The sequence below is a fragment of the Crotalus tigris genome, unplaced genomic scaffold (genome assembly GCF_016545835.1).
Source record: "Crotalus tigris isolate CLP2741 ecotype Arizona unplaced genomic scaffold, ASM1654583v1 scf7180000023625.2024221, whole genome shotgun sequence".
NCBI lineage: Eukaryota > Metazoa > Chordata > Lepidosauria > Squamata > Viperidae > Crotalus > Crotalus tigris.
This window is the reverse complement of record NW_024100087.1, coordinates 946,344-959,202: the sequence shown is the minus strand read 5'-3', so window position 1 is coordinate 959,202 and position 12,859 is coordinate 946,344. Positions and strand designations below refer to the sequence as shown.

Sequence of the window (12,859 nt, the reverse complement as noted above, 5' to 3'; positions counted from 1 at the left end):
TAAAAAATTATCCCCAAAATTCATTTTCTCTACCAGTGAGAATAAGAATTGCCAATCTAATTGATCAAAGTCTTTTTCAGCATCCAAAAATATAAAAGCCACAGGAATCTGATTGTTCTTATCCAAATACTCAATTAAGTTAATAATTTGTCTAACATTATATTTCATGTATTGCCCTGTTATGAATCCTGATTGATCACTGTGAATCAAATCCTTCATAACCTGCATTAATCTATTTGCCAAAAGTTTTGTAAAAATCTTGTAATCTACATTTAATAATGATATCGGCCTATAATTCTTAGGCTCTGTAAGATCTTGATCCTCCTTCCGAATCAATGATATAAACGCTCTTTTCCAAGAAGGAGGAACTTGTGCTCCCAGCAAGATACTATTAAAAAGCTCCTTTAATGGCTCCAACATTTCTTCATATAAATTTTTATAATATGTCGATGTCAATCCATCTGTTCCTGGAGACTTTCCCACCTTTAACTGCTTGATAGCTAAGCCAATTTCCTCCACAGTAATTAAACAATTCATCCCATTTTGCTGTTTCGCAGAAAGTTTAGGAAAATGTACTGATTGTAAATATTTATCTATATCCATTCCCTTTATATTATCACTTGAGTATAGTTTTGATATCTCTTATGACAAAAATCTAGTACATGCACAATTTAAATCAATTATTTAATTTCATTCTATTATTTTCCTGAGGTTTCTTTTACAATATCCATCCTGACTATAAACCATTCCTCTAGTTTCTACATAAATTACTTGTCCTTTCTTTCCCAGTCTCCATAGCCTTAGCATCTTTTCTTTTTTATCCTTTAAGTACAATTATATCTCTTCTGCCCATGAGTTTAATTCTTCCAGGTTTGGCACATTAAATTGGCTTTTTACTGGAATTCCCTCCTTGGATATTTGCCTGTGATATTTTATCTTTGCACCCATTTTATTCAAATGATTTCACAAAACTTATTTTTTCACAAGAGAACCATTTTGAAATATCACAAGCATTTTAAGTGGAAGAATTAAACAGAAGAGAAAAAAATCTAGATCCGAGTGTATAGCTATACTTCCAATAAAAAGGATTGGTTTTCCTTTGTATGCTTAAAATAATAGTATATATTATTTTACTTTAAAGGTTGTTACTGGAGACCATGATGGTGTTATTACCTGCTTTGGGATAAAAAAAGGAGAAGCTATTGTAAGTTTATTTATTGATTTATACACTTAAATTAACAAAATAAAGTAACTTACTACTGTAAAATGCCAACTAATTATAAAGATAACCATTTTGAAGAATCACATTTTTAAATGCTGTATGACTATAGAAAGAATTACCTATTTTTTTCTGTGATTCAAATCCTATTAACCTTTATTTTGTAATGATACAGAACATACTTTTTTTTTTGTATTTTAGCCAGTATTCAAGACCTTGCCAGGAGAAAAGATTGCACGATTAGAACTGGGAGGTGCTCTTAATACTCTTCAGGAGAAAATTTTTGTGGCTGCTGGTTCAGAGGTTCGAGGTTTCACAAAAAAAGGGAAACAGTTCCTTTCATTTAACACCAACCTCACTGAAAACATCAAAGCTATGTGAGTATATTAAACATTGACGTAATGGTGCTTCGTTACTTAACTATATTTAACTTAAAAATAACTGAATCTCACACATGGACAAAAAGAAAATCCATATAATTAATTTATCCTGGAGCAAATCTCACCAGCATATTATAAAGCAGGGGTCCCCAACCTATGGGCTGCGGCCTAGTCCCGGGCCATGGGCTCTTGGCCAGCAGGTGCAGAAATGGCTGGCTGGTACGTGCATTTGTGGACGTGCATCCCCTCCCACTTGCGCTGGTGTCCACGGCCTCATTTGCGCATACGCACGGGCGTGAGTGGGAACTCTAGCGCGGGTTGTCTGCAGCCCGTTTACACATGCGTGGGTTGTACAGCCATTCGCGCATCCGTGAATGGGGACACTAGCCGCCAGGGGGTGCACAGCCATTCACGCATGCGCATGGTGCCAGTGCATGCTGCATGTGCGAACGGGTCCGCTAGTGCTGCACCAGTGTGCATGGCCCTGTGTGCACATGCACACCAATTTTGAAGCTGCTGTCCTTCCCTCCAGTCCACGAGCCCAGAAAGATTGGAGAACCCTCTCTCTTTATCACCCAGAAAAGGAACATTTTAAAATATTCCCAAACTGCAGGAGGGATTAACCATGAGCAGGACCTTCTGATTCCAGAATAGTTGCAAATGACTACATATACCTGTGCAAAAGCCTTCCTAGCCATAGATCTTACCTGCTCTTCATGTGGGAGCTGTATATCCAGGAGAACTCTCAAATTGTAGACCATGTCTGATAGGGGAAGTAAAACTCCATTCTGACAGATCTTCAAGTTAGGTCAGATCCGGAAACAGACTGCAAAGCTTTGACTGGAACCATGTTTTATTGATAGGCTATAGCAGGGGTAGGCTCAGGAATTCTGGGAGTTGAAGTCCATGAGTCATAAAAGAGCCAAGGTTGCCTACTCCTGGCCTATAGTAACAGAATCTTGAAAACTTGATTGTGTTTTCTCTTCTCTCCCTTTTATATCTCAATAAATTTGAGCTTTTTTCTAGCACTTGCTATTTATAAAGCTAATTTTTGTAGCCATTTTTTTTCAAAAATCATTCCTTTGGCTATGTTTTATAGACAAACATTTTATTTTAGTATAAATAGAATACAGTTGTTATTTTTAGTCCTATACTGTAATCACAACTACATTTCAAAAGTACTTGCCACATTTTTAGTAGTATTCAAAGAATTGTAAAAATTTCCTTTCAGAGGAAAAAAGAAATGGATTTCTTATTGGCTCATTATGTTGATAACAAGTGTATGAATACTTAACAAATTATAATGTTCCCAAATTAGTGCTTTACTTTTTTTTAAGTTTTAATTACAGTGCTGTTATTATTTTAGGTATATATCTGGATCAGATCTCTTTCTTGGTGCAAGCTACATTTATAACCATTACTGTGACTGTAAGGATCAGCACTATTATTTATCAGGGGATAAAATCAACGATGTTCTCTGTCTTCCACCAGATAAACTGTCTTGCATTATACCAGTATTAGCATGTCAAGATAGAGTTCTTAGAGTTTTGCAGGTAAACCTTCTTTGTTTGTTGCCATTATTGTAGCCCAGTGTATTAGTAATAACTGTTATTTATTGCAATTAAAAGGTGAATTAGTACAATTAAATAGAATATTGTTCATCTGTTCATACCAATAATTGTATACAATCATTTACAAGGAAATTTTACCTGTTTGCAGCAATTCTGGTAAATTGAATAAAAGCTAATATATACTTGGAAAACTTCTGTTTTATGAAAGGTTATTATTATTTATTTTGGATAATAAGCTCTCTGTAACATGGAAGGATAAGGAAGAGCGTTAGGAACAGCAAATTTAATGCTAGTCTAGTTCTTTGCCTGCTCAAGGATTGGTAGAAAGTACTAAATTAGTCTTGAGAAGAAGAATTTGAAAGCTTTCTTGATTCTGAACATTCTGTTTTAGGCAGTGATTTAAGGAGTAAAACTTTAAAAAAGCTTAACTGAACTGCAGATGCTTAATTTTATATTCTGGAGCAGTTCAGAAATCATTAGTTCCTTGACTGGGTCTGTAATCTAGTTTGGAGTAAATGTATATTTTGGGGATGAATTAGATGAATTAGGCTCCAGTTTTTGATAATTTGACAGTTTACATAGTTCATTGATTGATTAGTCTTACTATCATATTAAAAAAATAAAAGTATAACTATGTCTATTTCCAGAAAATAATAGGTAAAAAATACAACAGTAATATATATATCTGCTAAATACAAAGAACCAACATTCAGATAAATGTATTGCCTTTCCACAATACTCTGATCTGTTCAGAATAATGGATTCTTACATGAACTGCCTTGTCTATCAACTTAGCAATTCTGCTAGTAACGTATATGTCAAAGCCCAGGAGGAATAGGATAGTCTGCAATTCAGGTCCCCGTGGACTGTTCTTTCAAGTAGGGATTTTAAATATCTAAGTTTAAAAGGGGAATACAGTTGACAATCAAGGCTTCAGTTTTCATTCCATTCTAAAAGCAGGAATGCAGTTTTCAAATTTTTTAAAAAATCTTTATCTCTTCTTTTAAATTAAAATTAAATGTTATGGATTATGCCATAAGTAACAGTATCTCCATTTCATTTTTTTGAGGGTTCAGATTTACTGTATGAAATGGAGGTCCCAGGTCCACCTGCTGTTCTGGCCTTGAACAATGGAAATGGTGGTAAGTAGAATGTTTAGAAGTCTTTTAAAGGTTATTAAAATGATGAATCTGATTTTCATAAAGTATTGTTATAATTCCACATACTATATAGGTATTTTCTATAACATAGAATTATTCTGATCCATTTTATATAAAAGTGATGGAAATGAAGCAAAGTGGTTTTTTTATTTCCTAAAACTTAAATTTAAAAAAACAAATTTTTGGGGAATCCACTGAATAGATAGAAGTCTACTCAAAGATTATTCTAATAATAGTTTTAATTTATATTTCTAGGTGACTCTGGTGAAGAAGTTTTGTTTGGGACATCTGATGGCAAAATTGGCTTGGTACAGATTACTGGTGTTTCTCCAGTAGAAAAATGGAAAATTGGAAATGAGAAAAAAAGAGGCGGTAAGTGTTTTGTGTTGTTTTCCTAAGCATCCTGTAACAGTTTTTTATGCAGTTTGGTAAAAAACATATTATTCAAAAAAAGGAACAAAAATAGTAAATACTGTACATAAGATTCTATCATTTTTCATTACTATATTTGTAGAATTTTCAATCAGATTGGTTTGAAATTTAGCAAAAATTGTAGGCCTTATCTAGTATCTAATATAACTTATTATGATAACAAATATAAATAGCTATTTTATATATATATATATATATATATATATATATATATATATATATATATATATATCCTTAATGGTTATAAAAATACGAATCCTGGGCATATTTGTTCAATGATGCAATCTTCGATCTCCGGGAGTATACTGGAGTATACTCTTCCCGGAGATCGAAGATTGCATCATTGAACACACACACACACACACACACACACACACACACACACATAACACACACACACACACATACACACACACACACACACACACACACATATATATACACATACATACACACACAGATAAATACCTGTTTTATATTCTGTTTGCCAGGCATCTTATGTATGGATAGTTTTGACATTTTGGGAGATGGTGTTAAAGAATTGCTCATTGGTAGAGATGATGGAATAATAGAAATCTATAAATTTGAAACTGAAAAGAGCCCTGTTCTCAAATATGAATGTGTAAGTATATTGTGTAAATCTATTACACAATAGATTTATTTAATAAGACAATTTATTATGTTTATATTTTCCTAAATAATTGAATTGCCTTGTTTCAAGCATTTTTTATGAATTAAATCATCTACAAAAGACTTTTATCAGTCAAAATGCTAGGAAATCTTTCTCTCTCTCTGATTAAGTAAATAAGAAAAAAAATCATATTGTGTCATGCTTTCTGGAAATAATAGGAGAGGTTTCATAAAGGTATTTTCTTAGTTTTATATTCTGCTTTATCACCCGCATGGAATTCAAGCTAGTATACCTGAGGTTCATTGCTTACTCTTAATCAAAGCTCAACTTACCTATTTAGTTTTAGCAAGGTGGCTGCTATATGTGAATTTAGAAGAATATAAATATATCTCTGTTGGATCAGGCAAAGCCCATCGTAGTCCTGCATTTTGTTTCCCATAATAGTCAACTAGCATCTTCTCGAGTGTGTTTACAAATTGACTTAGTCATGTCCTCTTTCAGCTGCCTTTTTGAATGCCTATTTCTGCACCTTTTCAGACTATTATATCCCTTTTTAAATGTGGTAATTAAAATTGTACTGTCTAGATGCAGAAGTGCCATAGACTTATATAAAAGAAATGTAGAGAAAGATATACAATGAAGAGAATATAACAAAAAGCAGATAATACCTATGTGAAATATATGTTAACAGTTCTTGTTTGTTGTTAGGCGTTATCAGAGAGTGTCACATCCATCCAAGGTGGCTGTGTTGGAAAAGAGGGCTATGATGAGATTGTAACAGCAACATTTTCAGGTTAATTTTACTTTTACTTTTAGAGCTTTTCAGTTTAATTTCAATTTAACAAGAATAAAATACTTTTAAAAAAACCCAGTTGTTACATATATTGCCTAGCTCTTTTTTGGACACCTATCCACACCGTTCATTGTAAGATGTCTTTTGGTTGTGTTTAGAGTCTATTCTTTGTTTGGGAATTTTTCTTTCACTCTGTAACTCCTATAGTTTAGAAATATTTTAGGTCTCCTTGCATTCACTACAGGGGTGAAAAATCCCCACAAGTCTTCAAAAATATTTTAGTCTGACTGCTGTGAAGGCAATTTCAATATTTTTTTTTCAGCTTCAATTTTTTCAGTGACTTTGAACATTAATCTTTAGGACATGTTGACCTTCCAAAAAAATGGTAGCAAAATATTACTTTTTTGTCTTCAAATGTATTATGTAGTTGTGGCTAAAAAGTTCGATTTTTACATATTTCATCAGTCCAGAGCACTTTGTTCGAATAGTTTCAGTCTTACAAAGATTTTCTTTTGCATACTTTAGATGACTTTTGTTGTGAAATCATAGAAAAAGTTTATTTCTGTCAACTCTGCTTTGCAGATCATTGTTATATAGTGTAAGCAACACTATATGATGGACCTTTTCTGTTGGCTATTTTCAGTAATGTGAGGGTCTGTTTGCAGAGCATTTGGGGAGCAGTTCTAGCAGACATTTTCTTCACCTTCCAGTCTTGAATTTCTACAGTTCCATATAACTTCCAATTCTTAACAATGCTTCTTCTCTAACATATGACTTATGGCAATGTGGGCAGCATAAAAATTTAATAAATAAATAAAACATTGCTATCTGGCACAATGTAGAGTTTTTTTTAAACTTATGGATTCATTGACTTTGAATAGAAGTGCTTAAAATTTTGAATAACAATAGGAATCTGAAATTTAAAAAATATATTCATTTTTTTTAGGATGGGTGTCTGGATTAACTACAGAATCCATTCATGGAGAATGTGGATTAGATGAATTAAAATTGACTCATGAAATGCAGAATAAAGTTTTGTCCTTAAGGTAATGTAACAATTTTGTGAAAATGCAAAAATAATATTGAGGTGGTAATTTTGTCTTAATGTGGCACACATTTTGAGTAGTTTTATGCCACTAGTGCACCCTAACTATATACTTGCTTAGCTGTAAATGGCCAGCCAAATATTTGTGATAATTTGCTATTAAACTTTCAGTTATTGTTTTGCAATAACATTTTTATTGTAAGTTCCCCTGCAGGATACCGTTTATGCTCTTTGAGAATAAAATAGATTTTATAACCCACTTTCTCTGTTTGGTAACATTTAATGGCCTACACAATCAAAACAAGTTAAATTAATATTGTTATGACGTTATTATGTATACCATAAGCAGATTTGCTTCCTGTCATATATCTGGCTTAATTTCCTAGTTTAACCTTAGGTCAGAATTCCCCAGTTTAAATAGAGTGCAAACTTTTGAGTTAATGCAGTCTAAAACTCTTGCAGACTAGTGTTTAGTGAAAACCAAGGGAGGTGTACTATCTTTGATACCAGTTTCATAAACAATAGTTATACAATCTGAAATAGTAGTATAAACGAAGCTAAAACCACTAATATAGCCTTATATTATGCCTCTGTGGATTGGATATTTTATGATATTTATTTACAAAGCATGCCCTAACAAACTACAGGTAGTTTTTGATTTACAACCCTTCATTCAGCAACTTTTCAAAGTTATGATAGTACGGAATGAAAGTTGGTCTTGGAGTTCTGGCTGTCTCAGTTCCCGTGCTCATGATTTGGGCATTTGGCAACCAGCTCACACTTACAACCAGTTGCAGTAACCCGTGATAACCATGATTACCATTTGTGACATTCCTTGCTGGCTTCCCCAGAAAGTTAATAGGAAAATCAGCAGGGAAGTCGCTGGGATAAGGGTCTACCACCTGTGCAGCCTTCCCCAGCCCCTCTGCCATACTGGCCATTCCCACACACCTTCCCTAAATCTCACCATGACGCTTGGACACCTTCCAACTTCACTGTGCCTCCCTTGCACCCATACATAACCCTTCCAACCTTCCTATCGCTGTGTCTCCCTCACACTGGTGCAGCCTCCCTTCATAGTTCCTCCCTCACAGCCTAGTGTATCCTCCTGCATCCTAGCACAATTGCAACTTCCTGCCAGCTTTTCCTCTGACTTGGTTGTGGGAAATCGGTAGAAAGTACCCTCGTCCAACGACTATGGGATTTGGCAACTGGCACTGCAGGGATTGCCATTGCTAAGTGATATAGTCATGTTTTATAGCTGCATGTTTAGAAATGGAAATTCAGATCCCAATTGTCATTGTAAGTTGAGGACTAAATAAATGGTGACTTTGATGTACTATTTTTTACTACTGATTTAAAATACGGTATTGTTTTTAATGCATTGTTTTAGTCTTTATTTTATCCCTCTTTTCTGTATGGGATCCAATGAAGTCTAAAACAATACGTTAAAAATAATAATTGAAATCAATAATTAGAAAACAACATCAGTGTCACCATTTATTTAAAATCAATATGCAATAATGATGTTTTGGACTTTTTTTGTAAAATTTTTTGTAAAACTTTTAGAGAAAGCTCAGGCAGAGAATGTTCCATAAAATGGGGGCCATTCTCTCTGGCTCACACTTCATATCCATCGACCTCATAGAGGGGATAAAAGAGAAACTGCAGTAGACTGTCTCTAAATGACTTAACCAGCCAAGCAGATTCAATGTTATAGTTGGAATTGCTGGAATTACCCTAGAAGGGGCGTTGACTTACCTGAACGCCTTTTCTCAGCACAGAGATGGATAATCCACGCAGTGGGTTGAGACTGTATTCCTGGCCAATCAGATCAGTCAGCCAAAGTTGCCACGCCTGTCCTGGACCATGATTCTCCAGTCTTGACTCGAGCGCAGCCATTGACTGACAGTAAGACGTTTTGGCTCCACTAAATATACCCTATTATCCTAGCCTATAAGGGTGGGTGTGGATTATCCATCTCCGTGCTGAGAAAAGGCGTTCAGGTAAGTCAACGCCCCTTCTCCAGCACTGGAGATGGATAATCCACGCAGTGGGACATACCAAAGCCTATTGTCCCTTGGGTTGGGGAATAGACTGGTCCCGTGTGTAACTTTGGTCTAGAACCTGCTGGAGAACCCTCCTACCGAAGGAGGCCTCTGCAGAGGAGTACTTGCCGATTTTGTAATGGCGAATGAATGGAGAGGGCGAGGCCCAAGTGGCTGCCCTGCATACCTCTTCAATAGAAGCCTGCATGGCCCATGCTGCTGAGGTGGCAGCACTCCTTGTGGAGTGGGCCGTGATATGCTTGGGGACTTGCAAGGACTCCGCCTGGTATGCCCCAGTGATGCATGCCCTAATCCACCTACCGATGGTAGAGGACGAGACCTTCCGGCCCCTAGTAGCGGGGTGGAAGGATATGAAAAGCGCTTCTGAGCGTCGGAATTCCGCTGTGCGCGAAATGTAATGTCTTAGTGCTCTTCGTACGTCCAAGGTGTGCCATTGTTGCTCCAGGGGATGAGCTGGGTTTGGACAGAAGTCTGGTAGGTCTATTTCCTGTGATCTGTGAAAAAAGGAGTTGACCTTTGGAATGAATGAAGGGTCTATTCTTAGGACTACCTTGTCCCTGTGAAAATGACACAGGTCCTTCCTCGTTGAGAGAGAAGCTAACTCGGATATCCGTCGAGCTGACGTGATAGCTACTAAGAATGCTACCTTATGGGTCAGGTAGCGAATGTCACATGTTTTGAGTGGTTCGAAGGGCGCTCTGGTAAGAGCTTGTAGTACTCGTGGTAGTTCCCACGATGGATACCTGTGCACGGTTGGCGGTCTGATGTTCGCAGCCCCCTTGAGGAAGGATCGTATTAAGGGATGCTTGCCCAAGGATTCACCGGGGCTGGCAGAAAGTATAGTTGAGAGGGCGGCGATTTGCCTGCGCAGCGTGTTTGGCGAGAGGTCCCTCTCTAGGCCATCTAGTAAAAATTCTAGGATCTTGGGAATTGTGATCCCTTCGAGTAACAATTCCTGTTTAGAGCACCATGATTGGAAGCTTCTCCACGTGGCCTCGTAGATACGGTTCGTGGAGGGGCGCCTTGATGCCTGTATGACCCTAATTACACCCTGTGAGCAAGCCCCCTTGGCTAAAATTGACCGTTCAAGAGCCAGACGGCTAGTTGTAGCCATTGTGGCTCTGGGTGGGAGATCTCCCCCTGCTTGAGGGAGATCCTCTCCGGAGGAATCCGCCATGGATTCGTGCGGGAGAGACTCCTCAAGTCTGCGAACCAAGGTCTCCTTGGCCAATAAGGGGCCACAAGGATTACCTCGGCCCTTTCCCGCAGAATCTTGCGTACTACCGCCGGAAGGAGAGGTAAGGGTGGAAACGCGTACAGGAGTCCCCTTGGCCATGGGCTCCGTAACGCGTCCGTCTGCTCTGCTCCCCTGGATGGGAATCGGGAGAAGAAGCGAGTTAGGTGGGCATTGGAAGGAGAGGCAAAAAGGTCCACCTGGGGAAGCCCGAAGCGGTGACAGATCTCCCTGAAGATCCTCGGGTGTAGTTGCCACTCTGAGTGATCTATTGTTGATCTGCTCAACAGATCTGCTTGGATGTTTGCCTCCCCCGATATGTGGTCGGCCTTTATGGAGGCCAGATTTTGTTCCGCCCAGGCCCCCAGTAGGAGGGCCTTGGCCAAGAGCAAGCGAGAGTGTGTGCCCCCCTGACGGTTTATGTGGGCCTTGGCTGTCACGTTGTCTGTCAGGACCAGTACGTGCCTGCCTTTTATGCTGCTGTGAAAATGCCTTAACGCTAGGTGAATAGCCCGCAGCTCGAGCCAGTTTATGTTGTGTCGGAGATCCACCGCTGACCAGCGGCCCTGTGTCCACTTGGTCCCCAAGTGGCCTCCCCAGCCGAATAAGCTCGCATCTGTTGTGACTACTACTCTGTCTGGTTCCCTGAAGGGGGACCCCCTGAGGAGAGCTGGAGATAGCCACCACCTGAGGGAGTGTCGTACTCTCAGAGGTATGCCTACCCTCTTCCGGGATGCACTGATTTGCTGTCTCTGAAACGGGAGCATGAACCACTGCAGTTCTCTTGAGTGCAGCCTTGCCCAAGGAACTATTGCTATGGTCGATATCATCTTCCCTAGCAGCTGGGAGAGGCAGACCAGCGTCACTGACTGACCGCGGCTTACCTGTTTTACGGCTTTCTTTATGCTGCTGAGGCGTTCCTGTGATAGGTACACCTTGCACTCCTTTGTGTCTATGACCGCTCCCAGATGGAGTATTCTCGTAGTTGGGGTTAGATGGCTCTTTGGAAAGTTCACCGAGAAGCCGTGGTCCTGCAGCAGTTTTATCACTAACTTTAGGTCCGCCCGAGACTGCTGGGCGGACGATGACTGGATTAGAATATCGTCCAGGTAGCACTGGACTCTGACTGGTACGTTTCTTAGGTGTGCTGCCAGAACCGCCAGAATCTTGGTGAACACCCTGGGCGCTGATGACAGGCCGAATGGAAGTGCCCTGTATTGAAAATGGTGCCCCCTGTAGGCAAACCGTAGAAAGCGGCGGTGAGCCAGAGAGATAGGGATGTGCAAGTATGCCTCCGTGAGGTCGATCGATGCCAGAAAATCCCCTTTCCTTACGCTTCCAAGGATGGAGCGTAGTGTCTGCATTTTGAATTTGCGGTATTTTATGTAGAAATTTAGCCTTTTCAAATCCAAAACGGCTCTCCAACCCCCCGAGGGTTTTGGGACCACGAAGAGGATAGAATAAAACCCCTGGTCTCTCTGGTTCATAGGCACCGGCTCTACGGCCCGTATGTTTAGAAGGTGCTGAACGGCCTCGTTCATGAGCCTTCTCTTTGTTGGGTTTGTGGGACAGGGGCATGGGCGGAAGCGGTTCGGGGGCTTTGAGAGAAATTCTAGAGATAGACCATGACGTATGGTGGTCCTGACCCATACGTCCGTGGTGGTCTCTTCCCACTGGGGAGCAAACCTTGCTAGTCTGCCCCCTATGGGAAGGTCTGGGTGGGAGTCATCTGGTACGGCGGAAGGGGCGGTTGTTCTCCCGAAAGGGCCGTCTTCCCTGCGTTTGCCTATGTCTTGTGTTCTGTCTGTCCCCCTGTCTTTCCCTATCCTGTCTAGCTTGGAAGGGTTGGGAATTTTGAAAGTAGTTGACCCTGGCTTCCGTACGAAAGGATTGTTTCCTTCCCCAGGAGCCGGGTCTCTTGTCCTGCCTTTTAAGCATGTGTTTAAGGACCTTGCGCTTGTCCTTGTTCTCTGTCAGGTATGGCGTTAGTGCCTCACCAAACAGCTTTGCCCCTTGGTACGGAGCCGAAGCCAATTTCCACTTGGATTTGGTATCCGCCTGCCAGTTCTTTAGCCAGAGGATGCGCCTGCTCGTGTTGTTTGCCGCCATTGCCTTGGCTGAAAACCTGGTCGCTAAAAGTGTCGCGTCCGACGCATATTCCATGGCCGCTACCATTTTGCTGAGTTCCTGGTGAGTGCGTATATCCTCCATGGGAACCCGGCCCTGTAACTCACGGAGCCAACAAAGTGTGGCTCTGGTGAAAAAGGACGCGGAGGTAGTCACCCTGGTAGCCCAAGCTATTGCCTGGTGCGTTCTCCTGTAGTT

General features: G+C 39.8%; 1 protein-coding gene across 2 annotated transcripts in view; it reads left to right on the top strand.

The window, feature by feature from the left end:
• The window catches only part of BBS7 (Bardet-Biedl syndrome 7), a 33,823-nt gene that overhangs the window by 8,802 nt on the left and 12,162 nt on the right, over window positions 1–12,859 (top strand). For both annotated transcript variants that reach the window (XM_039320149.1, XM_039320150.1), the window contains exons 3-10: window positions 1,142–1,204; window positions 1,421–1,596; window positions 2,966–3,152; window positions 4,240–4,312; window positions 4,586–4,702; window positions 5,254–5,384; window positions 6,102–6,186; window positions 7,133–7,232. In XM_039320149.1, coding sequence (XP_039176083.1) covers window positions 1,142–1,204; window positions 1,421–1,596; window positions 2,966–3,152; window positions 4,240–4,312; window positions 4,586–4,702; window positions 5,254–5,384; window positions 6,102–6,186; window positions 7,133–7,232 — 932 coding nt within the window. The remainder of the gene's footprint in view (window positions 1–1,141; window positions 1,205–1,420; window positions 1,597–2,965; window positions 3,153–4,239; window positions 4,313–4,585; window positions 4,703–5,253; window positions 5,385–6,101; window positions 6,187–7,132; window positions 7,233–12,859) is intronic.